The sequence below is a fragment of the Doryrhamphus excisus genome, chromosome 5 (genome assembly GCF_030265055.1).
Source record: "Doryrhamphus excisus isolate RoL2022-K1 chromosome 5, RoL_Dexc_1.0, whole genome shotgun sequence".
In the NCBI taxonomy this organism is placed as follows: domain Eukaryota; kingdom Metazoa; phylum Chordata; class Actinopteri; order Syngnathiformes; family Syngnathidae; genus Doryrhamphus; species Doryrhamphus excisus.
Genome location: NC_080470.1, coordinates 19,891,835 through 19,909,048, shown reverse-complemented (window position 1 = coordinate 19,909,048; position 17,214 = coordinate 19,891,835). Strand labels below are relative to the sequence as shown.

Genomic DNA, 17,214 nt, shown 5'->3' with positions numbered 1-17,214 from the left:
GGCTTTTTTAAGTTTTAAGGAAATAACGTCGCTAGCTCTCTAGTTTGCGAGTTAGCATGTGTCTCAAGACCCTGCAGTTGCGCAATATGTTGTAAATAAAAAGAGTATAAATGTGACTATAGTCGTGTTAAGAAACCACATATAGTTGGTGGGTAGACAAATTATTTTTTTCAGATTAAAATGAACAAAGCATTATTAGAGCCCTGTAGACATGACAAAACATGACTATAATCACATTTATATTCTTTATTTACAACATATTGCGCAACTGCAGGGTCTTGAGACACATGCTAACTCGCAAACTAGAGAGCTAGCGACCTAAACGGTAGCCTTCAAGTTATTTCCTTTAAACTTAAATAGCCAAAAACTTACCACTTCCACACGGATAGGGAGGATAACTATTAACAGTTATTTAACCTTTAACATGAACATTAATCAAACGTAATAATTTTTTCTGGGTACATGATACCATACAGCATCCATATCAAACTTGCGCGGGCCGCACTAACATTAAACTTTCATATCAAGGCGGGGGCCTCAAACTAGTGTCCTGCGGGCCACATTTGGCCCGTGGGCCGCGTGTTTGAGACCCCTGAACTAGACACTTGGCATAAAAACTCTGGACTGTTCTAGGGAGTAAAATGAACAAAACTCCGCAGGGGATCAAATTCTTTTTTCCCTACTTCCATTTCAGTGGTACATCCCAAAGCTCGGAGGTCATCCTTACCCTGGCATGGATTCAGGTTGATGCCGTTCAACCCCTCCGGTGTGTGCGTGTGTCAGCTTTGACGCGGCGGGTCACTGAACTGAACCCTTTTGGTGCCAAATTTGGTTTAGTCAGACTGTGTTTTTCTCCAGCATCTCTTGTTGAAAGCCACCACCGTGCCAGAGGATGTTGGCTATCTGAAAGGAACAAACAGACGCAGGGAGCATTTGGCAAACGTAATCCAGCTGCTTTAATCAGACCAGTTCTGACAAAGCTGCTTTGCTATCACTGTCAGGGCTCCTGCGTTTCTTACGCTTGGCGTTACTAACAAGGTTAAGGTTAAGTATTGCGTGTTTTTCACTTTCAGTGTGCTATACGTGAAAGGGTTTGGAGGATGAACACGCGCAGATGATGACCAATGCCATTGTAACATTATGTCAACAAGCTGGAAAGATGGATAACACACGGTCCTCATCTTGTCAACCTCCACAGGGCTACCATCGAGGAAGTGGAGGGGGACGTGTGCGAGTTGGAGTCCAAGCTGGACAAAGTGAGTACAACACGACTCCGTTGGGAATCTGCTCTGATGTGTCGACGCAGCTCATCTCGGCTGTGAACACACACGACGTTCTCCCACACACGGAACACACGTCCGTGACCGTCCTTCAAAGGAGGAGCGCCGTTTGCCCGCATGTCTGCCGAAACAAAATCATCTTTAAGCAATGTGGGCATCTATTAGAAAAGTTAGCCAGGCTACATCAGTTTCTCAATTCATGGGCTAAATTGTTTATTGATGTATTGCATCAATAAATAGCAAGATTTTTGCATGTAATTAACACACATTTCATTCAAGTGTGCTAACTATACTGGTAAAAAGAAGTGTCAAATGTAAAAAAAATAATTAACCTTCCTCTTGTATTAGCTTTCTGGTATCACCGCTTATGTTAAAGGGTCGGTTTTGACCCATGTATTAAATCAGCTATAAAATACACTAAAAACAATAAGTTACCATCAAATTTGCTTCTCATGTCTTGGTTACCTTCTTAGGCTTCCTCATCTATGAAAATGTTGCTTTTAATACTTTTGGTGTGGGCATGGAGGCCTTTTTTTGTCACTATACCCCCCATTTCTATTTCCAAAAATGGTCAAATGAACCTCAAAAGAATCATATTCATAAATTGAAGGTTCTTTTGTTACCTGGCTATTACTGAGGGATATAGAACATATCTCTTAAATCTATTAGTTTGATTTATTTTCTATGTTTTGTATTAATCACTAAAGAAACATCTATTGTGTTCGGGTCAATTTTGACTCATATATATTAATGTCAAGAAAAGGTAGAAAAAGTTATTGTTTTCAGCAACACAGCTTTAGTATAAACTGAAATCAAAAAGCAGAACAGGTCCAGATCTTGGTTCACTCTACTTCTTGTCATTCTTTCCATGATCCAAAGTGTTCTTTCCATGATCCAAAGTGTTCTTTCCATGATCCAGAGTGTTCTTTCCATGATCCAGAGTGTTCTTTCCATGATCCAAAGTGTTCTTTCCATGATCCAAAGTGTTCTTTCCATGATCCAGAGTGTTCTTTCCATGATCCAAAGTGTTCTTTACATGATCCAGAGTGTTGTTTACATGATCCAAAGTGTTCTTTACATGATCCAAAGTGTTCTTTACATGATCCAAAGTGTTCTTTACATGATCCAAAGTGTTCTTCACATGATCCAAAGTGTTCTTCACATGATCCAAATTGTAAATGTGAAATCAGCCATCAGTCAAATGAGTGAATTCCCCTCACATGTGTGGACCTTGTTTTTCTGCTGGTATACTGGAAAAGCGGTCAAAATGAGAATCCCCTGAAGCTTCCATGATGAGAAGAGGAGCTGGTTGTCATTGTGTTGACTAATTGTACACTTATGATTTCAGTTTTGGCTCAAAATATTGCTTTATGATCATATTATTATTATTATAACCGGGTCGAAAACGACCCTAACAAAACAGTGGTCATAATTTCAACCAGACCATTTTAAAATTTAGTACAAATTTTTTTTGGTTTTATTTTGTTGAAATAGAGTTTCCTGACAAAGTCAAAAAGCCTTGATGCAATAAACAAATGTTATGTGTTTCTTTTAATGTAAAACGGGTCGGTGCTGATCCTAACACAAGAGGAAGGTTAAAAAAAATTTTGGGAATTTTGAAAAAAAAAAAAAAAACAATTTCATGGGGGACTACAAAAACAGTTTTCCAACTGAGCGAAAGACTTTTTACATCCATTGTTCCCGGACCCGCTGTGTCCTCGCCCCACCACCTCTGACTCAGGCCAGCCTTCACTTCCCTTCCTGCAGCAAAGAGGAAGGATCTTCTGGCGAGTGGGTGTGTCTTTTTAGCAAGCATAATGTGTGTGTGCCTGGGTGGATACTTTTCAACAGTCACACACACACACACACGTAGCACACTCAACGGGGGCCAGCATGAAAGGACTGCATTCCCATTATTGTATGTGAACTCTCCGGAGTCTTCCGCTTTCCCACATTGATGCGCCTCTAAGCGACTGGTCGGCGAACGGAGCTGCGAATACAGCCACGCTGCATTCATTGTGCCCCCCGTTGATTGGGAATCCACACTTGCTCTTCATTTTTCCCCACACGAGGGTCTCAACCCTTGCAATCGCTAGAGAAACGGTTGATTTTGTGCTGTTTTAACACCGTTAAAAAGTTGTGTTTTTCAGACGTCTAATGATTGGAGTAAGGACAAATACACTAATGCCAAAATATTGTTTCATTGGATACGATAGAGGAGGAGTCACCATGGCTAACATGCCGTGTTATAAATGTGGAGACAATTGGGGGAAGAGGATTGTAACGGCATTTCAATATTTCATATGCTTATATGAGCAAGGGTCCCAATCCCGGGGCTCTTAAAACAATATTAGATCCCAGTGGAACACCGTAGTAAGTTCCTTTTCAAGAAAAAATACGTCATATATCTCAAGGTAGTGTACACACAAATCTGCATTCTTCTCAACTTGGACAGAAACGCCTCCTCCCCCGATGACGCATATGCTGTTGTGATTGGCCAGGGGTCGAGGGATCTGCTTAAAAACACACCAGCCTCATGGCGTACATCATTTTTAACAAATAGGTGCGTGTGAAACGTTGTAGATAGAAGATACCGGCCCTTTAAATGTGAATAGTTTCTCTGTACTGCTGTATTTTGGCTGAAGACATCTCTGTGGAAGAGAATGGAGGAAAGCCGAGCTCTGTTTATGTTTGCATAACCTGAAATGATCCCCCCCCCCCGCCCCCCCTGGCTCATAACTGAAAGATATGCCTTTTGTTATTTGTTAGTTTCCTTGTGGTGTCCAATGTCATCTTCAACATAACCTGATCTCATTTCATTTCTCATTTCATTCCCTTTTATTTTGTTTTGTTGCTCAGCTGGTGAAGTTGTGTATCGGGATGATCGACGCCGGGAAAGCTTACAATGCTGCCAACAAACAGTTTGTCAATGGGATCCGGGAGCTGGCCCTGCAGTCCACCAAAGATGAGGTCATCGAGGTAAACAAGCAAATCTGGCCTGGACCACTTTAGACTTGATCCGTTGCAGTCATGTCATGACAATCTACCAACATTGGAAATATGATATTCTTGTCAACGCGGTACTTTGCCATATCTTCCAAAAACATGACGTAACCTCGCAGATGTTGATTGGCTCGTCCTCTTTGAAGTACTCTAGCAGGCTACTTTGCTAAATGCAGTAAAACCAAACCAAGATGACAACTAACAAAGTGGAAGTCACTGTTCTTCCTTCCAAACTGTGACAACAACCTGTGTTCCTGCTTCCAAATTGTGTAGAGACTATATTGGAGAGACCACAGGCACTGTTTCTTCTTCCAAATTGTGTAGAGACTATGTTGAAGAGACCACAGCCAATGTTCCTCCTTCCAAAATTGTGTAGAGACTATATTGGAGAGACAACAAGCCCTGTTTCTCCTTCCAAATTGTGTAGAGACTAATTGGAGAGACCACAAGCCCTGTTTCTCCTTTCACATTGTGTAGAGACTATATTGGAGAGACCACAAGCCCTGTTGATCCTTCCAAATCTTGTAGTGACTATGTTGGAGAGAGCACAACCACTGTTCCTCCTTCCAGATCTTGTAGTGACTATGTTGGAGAGACCACAACCACTGTTCCTCCTCCTAAATCTTGTAGTGACTATGTTGGAGAGACCACATGCACTGTTCCTCCTTTCAAATCGTGTAATGACTATTTTGGAGAGACCCCAAGCCCTGTTGTTCCTTCCAAATTGTGTAGAGACTATGTTGGAGAGACCACAAGCCCTGTTTCTCCTTCCAAATTGTGTAGAGACTATATTGGAGAGACCACAGCCACCGTTCCTCCTTCCAAATTGTGTAGAGACTATGTTACAGATACCACAAACTCTGTTTCTCCTTCCAAATTGTGTAGAGACTATATTGGAGAGACCACAAGCAGTGTTTCTCCTTCCAAATTGTGTAGAGACTATATCGGAGAGACCATAAGCACTGTTTCTCCTTCGAAATATTGCAGTGACTATGTTGGAGAGACCACAAGCTCTGTTCCTCCTTCCAAATTGTTTAGAGACTATATTGGAGAGACGACAAGCCCTGTTTCTCCTTCCAAATTGTGTAGAGACTAATTGGAGAGACCACAAGCCCCGTTTCTCCTTTCACATTGTGTAGAGACTATATTGGAGAGACCACAAGCCCTGTTGATCCTTCCAAATTGTGTAGAGACTATGTTGGAGAGACCACAGCCACTGTTCCTCCTTCCAAATTGTGTAGACACTATGTTGGAGAGACCACAGCCACTGTCCCCCCTTCCAAATCTTGTAGTGACTATTTTGGAGAGACCACAAGCACTGTTCCTCCTTCCAAATCTTGTAATGACTATTTTGGAGAGACCACAAGCCCTGTTGATCCTTCCAAATTGTGTAGAGACTATGTTGGAGAGACCACAGCCACTGTTCCTCCTTCCAAATTGTGTAGAGACTATGTTACAGATACCACAAGCCCTGTTTCTCCTTCCAAATTGTGTAGAGACTATATTGGAGAGACCACAAACACTGTTTCTCCTTCGAAATATTGCAGTGACTATGTTGGAGACCACAAGCTCTGTTCCTCCTTCCAAATTGTGTAGAGACTATATTGGAGAGACGACAAGCCCTGTTTCTCCTTCCAAATTGTGTAGAGACTAATTGGAGAGACCACAAGCCCTGTTTCTCCTTTCACATTGTGTAGAGACTATATTGGAGAGACCACAAGCCCTGTTGATACTTCCAAATCTTGTAGTGACAATGTTGGAGAGAGCACAACCACTGTTCCTCCTTCCAAATCTTGTAGTGACTATGTTGGAGAAACCACAACCACTGTTCCTCCTTCCAAATCTTGTAGTGACTATGTTGGAGAGACCACATACACTGTTCTTCCTTCCAAATCTTGTAATGACTATTTTGGAGAGACCCCAAGCCCTGTTGTTCCTTCCAAATTGTGTAGAGACTATGTTGGAGACACCACAAGCACTGTTTCTTCTCCCAAATTGTGTAGAGACTATGTTGGAGAGACCACAAGCACTGTTTCTTCTCCCAAATTGTGTAGAGACTACATTGGAGAGACCACAAGCCCTGTTTCTCTTTCCAAATTGTGTAGAGACTATATTGGAGAGACCGCAAACACTGTTCCTCCTTCCAAACTGTGTAGAGAGTATGTTGGCAAGACCACAAACGCTGTTCATCCTTGCAAATCTTGTAGTGACCGCGTTGGAGAGCTCACCGGCCCTGTTCCTGCTGTTCCTTCCAAAACGTATTGAGACTATTTTGGAGACGCCACAAGTACTGTTACTCCTTCCAAATCTTGTACAGACTAATTTGGAGACACCACAAGTACAGTTACTCCTTCCAAAGCTTGTAGAGATATTGGAGACCCCCCAAGTATTGTACCTCCAAAGCTTCTAGAGATGTTGTGTTTGTCTTGTCAAGCCATGATGAAGTTTGCTTTTGATGATGCTGCGTTTTTCTTCTAGTCTTTCATTGGCTGATATTTGTCCCACTTCTCTCTCTCTCGGCAGTCCAGCCTGTCCAAGTTTGCTGAAAGCCTTCAGGAGATGATCAACTATCACACGGTACGCCGGCTCATCCATGTGAAACCGGATGTAGTGTCAAGAACTGAATTCCCCGCTGACAGCTGACTGATGGGAAAACCCAGCTGCATCTGAATTGCAGCAGTGACTTCCTGCCGCCCAGACGAGTCGACTCCTACACAAAACACGACAACTTTCCAACAAGACAATCTATACTCAACAAGCTGTCACCTTTTTGAAAAGCATATCTTAAAACAGGGGTCTCAAACTCAATTTACCTGGGGGCCACTTGGGCTAGGGTCTGGGCAAGGCTGGGCCGCATCAGGTTTTCCAAAAAAAAAAAAAAAAACATTTATTAAAAACAGAAAAATATATACAAACTTTTTCAGTGCCTTGGTTCCGATTTTCTACAAGAAAAGCTCTGATAAAACATTCCACTGTTCTCAAATATCTTACTTTTTATTTTTCTGCTCAAAGTAAGATGAAAAATAAATAAACAAATCAAGAATAAAGAAAATCAATCAATCAGTAATAAATAAATATAATAATAATAACAAAACAGCAAATAATAAAAACTTAAGAAACCACATATATCTGGTGGGTAGACAAATTATTTTGTTTTTCAGATTAAAATGAACAAAGCATTATTAGAGCCCTGTAGACATGACAAAACACGACTATAGTCACATTTATACTCTTTTTATTTACAACATATCGCGCAACTACAGGGTCTTGAGACACATGCTAACTCGCAAACTAGAGAGCTAGCGAGCTAAACGGTAGCCTCCAAGTTATTTCCTTTAAACTTAAATAGCTAAAAACTTACCACTTCCACACGGATAGGGAGGATAACTATTAACAGTTATTTAACCTTTAACATGAACATTAATCAAACGTAATAATTTTTTCTGGGTACATGATACCATACAGCATCCATATCAAACTTGCGCCGGCCGCACTAACATACTTTCATATCAAGGCGGGGGCCTCAAACTAGTGTCCTGCGGGCCACATTTGGCCTGTGGGCCGCATGTTTGAGACCCCTGTCTTAAAATGTATGCTGACAACTGCAGTCAGCTGACTTTTTAGCGGTTGTTTTCCACTCGGCCATCTCTCGGCATGTGATCTGAAAACGGTGTTCGACAGAAGTAGCCACACTGCTCGTATTGTCCGGCTTGGTTAGGGAATTGCATAGAATCCATAGCAGGGACGCAGCGCTCCTGGGAAATCTTGACAAGGAGGCATGCCGGAATGAACGTGTGACTCGCAAAGAAGAGAAACAATCATGTTTGTCCTCCTTCTTTGCAGATATTATTTGATCAGGCCCAGCGATCCATCAAGACCCAGCTTCAGACGTTCGTTAAAGAGTGAGTATCCACTGAAATCACCATCATTCTATGTAGCGTACATCATCCTCTTAAAATGACTTATGTAAGTGTCTTTTTGCTGGTTTGTTTTAGTTTGAGGAATTAGTGGAATTAGTCCTTTTTTTTTGCCCCTGGCTCACCAGGGCTTAACACCCACATCGGGAGTCACCACCATGCTTCTCAGATAAAGCAGGGGAGTACCAAGAACAGAATTAGCAAGCAGCCTCGCAGCACCCACATATGACTTAATCTTGCTAAGCCTGAAGACATCTGAGGACAAATGTGGGACACAAGACGATGTATGCAAACACCGCCATTAGCATATTCATCATTTGACCGTGCTGTGTAACTATCACCCTGTTATCACCCCTGTGTGTACTGGGTCACCAGCCACTTCATCTTTCATCCGAAACTGCAACGCCTTGTCTCCCTTTTCGCCAGCGACCTACGCAAGTTTAAAGAAGCCAAGAAGCAATTTGACAAAGTGAGCGAAGAGAAGGAGGCGGCGTTGATCAAGAACGGCCAGGCTCCTCGCAACAAGCAGCACGAAGTGGAGGAGGCCACCAATATCCTCACCGCCACGCGCAAGTGCTTTCGACACATCGTCCTCGACTATGTTTTACAGGTATGACAAAGATTTAACGAATGAACCCATGATTGTGTTGGATTTATTGATTTCAGCCTCTCAAATATCATTTTTATTTTCCAAGTCGTCCATGAAAGCAGACGTTTTCGATGGCATTGGACCAAAGCACTGTTTATGCAGCGTCATGTAGATTCGGTCCAAGGAGGGATTATCTGATGACTCCAGCATGGAAACAACAAGCTTGAGATGAATCAAAAGAAAATAATCATTAGTTGCAGCCCAAGTCTGACTACAATAACAGTAAAGCTTTTGCACCTACGGTATAAACACTCACAGGCAGGGGTCTCAAACTCAGTTTACCTGGGGGCCACTGGGGATAGGGTCTGGGCAAGGCTGGGCCGCATCAGGTTTTCCCCCCCAAAAAACCCGCATTTATTAAAAACAGAAAAATATACAAACTTTTTCAGTGCTTTGGTTCCGATTTTCTACAATAAAATCTCTGATAAAACATTCCACTGTTCTCAAATATCTTAATTTTTATTTTTCTGCACAAAATAAGATGAAAAATAAATCAAGAATAAAGAAAATCAATCAATCAGTAATAAATAAATAAATATAATAATAATAATAAAACGTCAAATAAAAAAAACTTAAGAAACCACATATAGTTGGTGGGTAGACAAATTATTTTTTTCAGATTAAAATGAACAAAGCATTATTAGAGCCCTGTAGACATGACAAAACACGACTATAGTCACATTTATACTCTTTATTTACAACATATTGCGCAACTGCAGGGTCTTGAGACACATGCTAACTCGCAAACTAGAGAGCTAGCGACCTAAACGGTCGCCTTCAAGTTATTTTCTTTCAACTTAAATAGCCAAAAACTTACCACTTCCACACGGATAGGGAGGATAACTATTAACAGTTATTTAACCTTTAACATGAACATTAATCAAACGTGATAATTTTTTCTGGGTACATGATACCATACAGCATCCATATCAAACTTGCGCGGGCCGCACTAACATTAAACTTTCATATCAAGGCGGGGGCCTCAAACTAGTGTCCTGCGGGCCGCGTGTTTGAAAACCCCTGCTCACAGGTATAAAAGTGGAAATAATATTATATATAGTAGAGAAATCACAACCATTCTTAGTCAGGGTGCCAGATTCAGAACAAAATATTCAAACTCTACAGGACTAAAAACTATTAAACCCTCTCGAGGCATAAGACAGTCAAAAGTGAGCATGTCAGCTGCAGCAAAGCATGCTGGGAAATGTGTAATCTGCCCATACCACAGCTGCAAACATCTCCCGGTGTTGTGATCAAATAGCGTAGCTTTTGAGGGAATGATGACAAAGCTTTATCGAAACAAACCACCCGTCATGCATCCACGGAATATCGGGAAGCTCACTGATGAATGGACACGTTACCCCCACCCAGTGTAAAAGCAGATATCTTCATGTGGGTGAGGGGGTCCACAACCTAAAGTTGAGTTTGACACCCTTGGCTGATTCCGACGTTGTGGACATAAACATGCTACTTTGCTGTTTTCTCCATATTGCTGTTAATTAAATAATCACTTTTCATTACATTTTTGAAGCTCAATTATGCCATTTTCACACATTTGTCATTTTTCAAAACAGTTTTCACAACAAGAAAACTCAGCAGAGGCGTTCATTTTTTCTTTTTACGACCAGGAGCTTTAGAAATGCTGTACTGGCAATCAGACATCGAAACAAAAAATCCTAATTCCCTGAGTCAGGATTAAAAATGCTGATGCGGCACAAGGGAGAATGAAGCTCAGCTGTGCCGGATTCCAAGTACACGCGTGGCGTGATAGCGGATGCAGCTGACGCCGTTGTTAGTGATTGCTGTTAGCAGTTAGAAAGTCTGCATGCGTTTTGTGCAAACAGATGGGCGGAAGATGTATACTTAGCAATGTAAAAACGCTATTTGCATGCCATTTGCTACTGAATGGGAAGGAAATGAAGGGAAAAATGCGGTAAATAATAATAAATATGTTTGGTAGTATACTCCAATTTCTTATTGCATCATTTGTCTCCTTTGACAAGGCTCAGCCCTGACAGATTATCTTGCTTTCCTTATTGGAAATCTATGCGGCAAGCTGCTGGCACGGCCAAATGAAAATCTCTCCCAGTCGGGTCCTGCAGGAAGCGGTCGAGAACTCAGAATTTGTGGCGTTTTGCGTAATTATACATTTCCCAGTCCAAAGTGACACGCACGGCATGGATGAAAAGAGGCCGTGATGAGAGGAGCGACTTTTATGACAAAATTCCGCATCGTCGGTTGTAGTTCTTTGTACAAAAAGCGATATCATTTAATCAGTGAGACGACGTAACAGTTTTTTGCTCCGTGGCACTTTTGAGATTGGCAAAATCTAAAATAAAATGTATATAGTCTCCACTGATTTGCCAAAAACCCTTGTAGACGTCTACAGTCCCGCACTTTTACACGAAAATTAGCGCACTAATGACTGAACACAATACACCCATGCATGGGAAGTGAGGGGGGGGGGACCTTCAAATCCTCTCCGAGTTTCAATGTACGCCACTTTTTGTTATGACGGGCCCTAAACACAGCACATAAGTTTGGAAAAGCACATGAAGAGCGTGAAATAGTCATATCTGTCTTCCTACTTTGCAGCCCCAAACCTTAGAGCACTTTGCACGGCCAATTAGCAATTAGCAGCACATTAATTAATATGAGATTTGGAGGCTAAAGCAGAGAAAGAAGTGCTGAAGGCAGGTAGCTGCAGTGCAAGATTGTAGCGTTATACAAATCCCCCCCCCCTGGTGTGAGTATCAGGAACTTCAGTTCTCCTTATGTTCTTCCCAATCCATGTCTTACAGATCAATGTGCTGCAATCCAAGCGAAGGTCGGAAATCCTCAAATCGGTAAGCGGTCTTTGTCTTTTCCGTCACGTGGAGCGGAGTTGAAGGCGTGGACTTGAATAACGTGAGCGTCCTCTCTCCTCAGATGCTGTCCTTCATGTATGCCCACCTGACCTTCTTCCATCAAGGCTACGACCTCTTCAGTGAATTACAGCCGCTCATGAAACAGCTCGGAGGCCAGGTACGGCACGGCGTACACCCTTTTACCAACCTTCTGTACAATATTATGTATTATTTATAGTGCTGTGTTATTGCTCTTCTAGTCATTGAACGCATCTTAGGTGAAATTGATGTTATTCTGAACCAAACTATTCTAAATTGTTAAAATCGTCATCTTCTAGTGTCACCCTAGAGCCATTTTTTATTGGCATATGGTAGTGGAAGGAATTCATAATTAATGACACATTATTAGATAATTAGATGAGACACATTTGCTTTGTCCAATACAACACAAAGCTAAGATGTGGACTTTTATTTATGTATTTGCATATATGTACCGACTTTGGATGAATGCCCAAAACCCTCCATTGTACTGAATGAAATTTTAAATTTGGCCGCCCCTGGTTCCTAGAGACGTATTTAGGAAGCACTGCAGCCACTAGAGGTGCTCCACAGGGCGCGTTTGTATCCATGGGATACCAAGCGACATGACATGGAATTGGAATTAGATGCTCATGATTATAATTAAAATATCAGAAACAAAACAACCAGTAGATTTACAGTATTTGTGTATATAAACACAACAAGGTAAGACAGTGTAACAATTTCAGCAAGACCAACCCCCCCCCCCCCCCCCCCCCCCCCCCCCATTGTTGGAGCAAAATAAAGTCAAAAAGTAAACAAAGGCAGAAACCACTATGGACTTGCATTGAAGGCGTTGGCTTTTTGCCCCCCCTCACGAGATGGCATGATTTTTGGCTCCAACCACCTCCAGGAACAGAAGGACTTACCTTCTTGTGACATCTGGGCTGCCTTTGATGCTGTCTGTCAAGTAAATCTGTTATCCTTTGACAAAGAGGCCCTCCCTATATGCCCATGTCTGACTTGGAGATGATGATCTCAGTACAACAAGGAACGAGGAAGAGAGCAATGTGTTTTTCCTCACCCTCAGACTCATAAGAGTTTGGAGTCAGCTGAGGGAATGCCGCTGGGAAAGAAGGCTTCTGGGTTGTAAGGCAGCGGTTCCGAGACTGGAGCACGAGACACCAAATAAGAGGGCATTTCTCCGAAGTGCTTGGAAGACCGGGACAGGAACGCCAGTCAGAGAAGAGCAATGCAGCGCATGAGGCTCCTGGAAAGGAGTTTGGACCTGACGGCTTGTTTGTGAAGTCCGGACAGTTCAGACACCATTCCTCGAAACTGGAGTGGTGCGTGGTTTCCAACTCTGATTGGCTGAAATTAGAGCTTTTCTAAGAAGAAACCCTGCAGGACAGGATGAGCTCTGGAGCCTAATATTCCGACACAAGCAACGTAAAAGTACAAGGCATCTACTGTAAACATGTGGAGGAGGAAAACGAGGAAAACTGGGACCGTGAAAGGTGCCTGTGAAGCAACACGTAACCGTGGCCCGTGTGCTTCCACGCTGAGCTTCGGAGCCGCGTGAAGTGGAATCATCACCCGAGCCATGGCAAGCAAGGACAGGAGGACTGTGGATTATTTCCGTCCCGTCATGAAGCTCAAGAAGATGGAGAGGCTGTGCAGGGAGGCGTGGAGGAGCTGTCAGCAGGTCTGATAACACCACAAACACATCACTGACGCTTCTTTGTAACTCCTCGCTGAAGGAGACGCCAAAGAGTCACAATACGTACGTGGCTAAGGGTTGTTGGGTAAACATGGCGTCGTCTCTGAGAGGTACACAATGGCTACGTTGGAGCTCCACACAGATAGATAGACCATCTGGACCTGACTGGACTTGTTGTTATGGTTGTGACAGAGGGAAAATATTTCTCATTTGATGCTATCAGATGGCCGCTCTGCCGTCCACCCATTTCCTGTCAAACAAAGCAAAAGGCAGGAAGATCTCTTTTGGAAGCACCAGATAGCTGCCTGTTCCTGTCCAATGTAATATACAGCATGAAATGTAGGGAGATGGAATATAATATTGGGGAATGTATAACTTCAATCAAATACTCTTCCTGGGAATTAAACACAAGAAGTTAGGAATATTTCAGATCCGTTTCAGGATAGACTTCTCCATAATCCTTACAGGTGAACAGCTTCCCTAATTTGGAATGTCCAACATGGGCCGTATGCTAGTCTAGCATGGCCACACAGTCAGGAGGTCTGGAAGATCTGGGTTGGGCATCTCTGGGTACTCCGGCTTCCTCCTCCTGCCATCGCAGCTGGGGATAGTAACACAAAAACAAACAAAATGTCTTAAAATGTGTATGGCATGATATCAAAAACATGTTTTTTGAGGAATACCTGGAATATGAAATGATAACAATTTTTCATTACAAAGATATTTCAAGAAAACAACCTGACCGGGGCATTTTTGACCCACTTATGGAAGGTTGGGGTAGTAACACAAAAACTAAAATTTCTTAAAAGTTAAAAATGTGAACGGCATGATATCAAAAACAGTTTTTTTGAGGAATACCTAAAATATGAAATGATAAAAAAAATTTCATTAGAAAGATATTTCAAGAAAACAACCTGACCGGGTCATTTTTGACCCACTTATGGAAGGTTGGGGTAGTAACACAAAAACAAAAACTTCTTAAAATGTATAAAAAATAAGTTAAAAATGTGAACGGCATGATATCAAAAACATGTATTTTGAGGAATACCTGGAATATGAAATGATAACAATTTTTCATTACAAAGATATTTCAAGAAAACAACCTGACCGGGTCATTTTTGACCCACTTATGGAAGGTTGGGGTAGTAACACAAAAACTAAAATTTCTTAAAATGTATAAAAGATAAGTTAAAAATGTGAACGGTATGATGTCAAAAACATGTTTTTTGAGGAATACCAGGAATATGAAATTATTTAAAAAAAAATATTACAAAGATATTTCAAGAAAACAACCTGACCGGGTCATTTTTGACCCACTTATGGAAAGTTGGGGTAGTAACACAAAAACAAACATTTCTTAAAATGTGTACAAAGTAAGTTAAAAACGTGAATAGCATGATATCAAAAACATGTTTTTTTGAGGAATACTTGGAATATGAAATGATAACAATTATTTCATTACAAAGATATTTCAAGAAAACAACCTGACTGGGTCATTTTTGACCCACTTATGGAAGGTTGGGGTAGTAACACAAAAACTAAAATTTCTTAAAATGTATAAAAGATAAGTTAAAAATGTGAACGGTATGATATCAAAAACATGTTTTTTGAGGAATACCTGGAATATGAAATGATAACAATTTTTCATTACAAAGATATTTCAAGAAAACAACCTGACCGGGTCATTTTTGACCCACTTATGGAAGCTTGGGGTAGTAACACAAAAACTAAAATTTCTTAAAAGTTAAAAATGTGAACGGCATGATATCAAAAACATGTTTTTTGAAGAATACCTGGAATATGAAATGATAACAATTTTTCATTACAAAGATATTTCAAGAAAACAACCTGACCGGGTCATTTTTGACCCACTTATGGAAGGTTGGGGTAGTAACACAAAAACTAAAAATTCTTAAAATGTATAAAAGATAAGTTAAAAAATGTGAACAGCATGATATCAAAAACAATTTTTTTGAGGAATACCTGGAATATGAAATGATAAAAAAAATTTAATTAGAAAGATATTTCAAGAAAACAACCTGACCGGGTCATTTTTGATCCACTTATGGAAGGTTGGGGTAGTAACACAAAAACAAAAACTTCTTAAAATGTATAAAAGATAAGTTAAAAATGTGAACGGAATGATATCAAGGGCGGGGTGCGGGTTGCCCACACCAGGAATTCTCACAATACGCCAGAACTCCCCCCCTCCCCCAAATATTCAGTTATAAAAAGTGGCGTCCACACTTAAATTCCAGCTTGAGTAGAAATGTGTGCACGCAACTGCGCCTCAAATTACGGCCTTTCCACGCCTTCGCTTCACGATTGAAGGCAATGTGGCATCCATTTTTAGAGAGCCTGGAGTATACACGCGCATATTTCCATGTCAGGTTGTGGTATGATAGAAACTGAACTCAATCTTTCTAGATGAGACCCCTGGTCTTCCTCTGCTTCTCGGGCGATGGAAGGTCGCCTCCCTTGAGAGGGGACTATTTTTTTTTGCTTTACTCCTTGACCTGTAATGGGATACCGCGCCTTTTGTCCTGCATTCTGATTGAGGTCACATTGTGGCAGCAAACTGCCAATGAACGCCTCGGAGCGAGCTGGCACATTTTGTGGCATCCCTCTATGACCGCCAGCATTTGTCGCTTTCATCTCCGCTCAGAGGATCCCGGTCTTTCCGTCTCCGCATGCGATGTTTACGTCTTGAAGAGAAGTCATTCATTTCCCGCCAGGAGGAAAGAGCATCTCCCCGCTTCATTCGTCGAGATAGAAAATGAAGCACTTGAGTGCAATGGAAGCCGACTCCATTTCGGACGCTCGATGGGCCTGGAAAAATGTCACACTTACTTGCGCACTGTGTCGTCGTGGTTGTTCAGCAGGTGGTTCGCTTAGCACGCTTGACTAATCGCTTGTTTTTTGCAGTTGGACCAGCTGGTGGTGGACGCCGCCAAAGAGAAGAGGGACATGGAGCAAAAACACTCCACCATCCAGCAAAAGGTACAAATCCGCCCTCTTTCTTTCGGTTTGGAACCAAAGTGGACGAAACGGCGCGGTTAGTAATTATGACCGACTTCTTCATTCACGTTGACTCCGCCCAGTAGTCGCAACAAACACAATATGAAAAGACACGGACTCTAAACCAAGATACAAACCTTTTCTTGGTGCCCTTGCTGAGCTTTCCATTAAAAATAATGAGGTAGTGGGGGGGGGGTTGATATCTCCGGGGACTTAACTTGTACTCCACAGCCAGACTGCCTAGTCCAGTACGACCGTGATTACTGCCCACCGGTCCCAAAGTTTCTCAGGGCCTGAGGCTGCCTTGTATATGTGGACTCATTAACCCTTAGATGCACGAGTGACTGGACCCTACACTCTTCCATAAGTGGCTCAAAAATGACCCATACTAGAATCAATGCCTTTTTATGCCAATTTTGCCATTTTGGTTAGGAATAATCACGTGTATGATATTTAGTATTATATTTAGGACCACACAAGAATGATTTCATGTTAGAAACATCTTCATTTTTCACTTTTTTACATCTTTGAAAAAGAAAATGACCCCGTACAACAATAGAAAATGTGAGGATCCATTGTGTGTTGCATAAAGGGAAGTTAAAAATGTCAATGGCATGATATCAAAAAAGTTTTTTGAGGAATACCTGGAATATTAAATGATAACAATTTTTCATTACGAAGATATTTCAAGAAAACAACCTGACCGGGTCATATTTGACCCACTTATGGAAGGTTGGGGTAGTAACAAAAAAACAAAAAAATC

At 41.6% G+C, this 17,214-nt stretch overlaps 1 protein-coding gene across 2 annotated transcripts in view; it reads left to right on the top strand.

Moving 5' to 3' along the window:
* The window catches only part of LOC131129180 (arf-GAP with coiled-coil, ANK repeat and PH domain-containing protein 2-like), a 54,560-nt gene that overhangs the window by 12,488 nt on the left and 24,858 nt on the right, over positions 1–17,214 (top strand). For both annotated transcript variants that reach the window (XM_058072415.1, XM_058072416.1), the window contains exons 2-9: positions 1,199–1,256; positions 4,140–4,259; positions 6,807–6,860; positions 8,127–8,185; positions 8,627–8,810; positions 11,651–11,695; positions 11,778–11,873; positions 16,359–16,433. In XM_058072415.1, the coding sequence (XP_057928398.1) occupies positions 1,199–1,256; positions 4,140–4,259; positions 6,807–6,860; positions 8,127–8,185; positions 8,627–8,810; positions 11,651–11,695; positions 11,778–11,873; positions 16,359–16,433 (691 nt within the window). The remainder of the gene's footprint in view (positions 1–1,198; positions 1,257–4,139; positions 4,260–6,806; positions 6,861–8,126; positions 8,186–8,626; positions 8,811–11,650; positions 11,696–11,777; positions 11,874–16,358; positions 16,434–17,214) is intronic.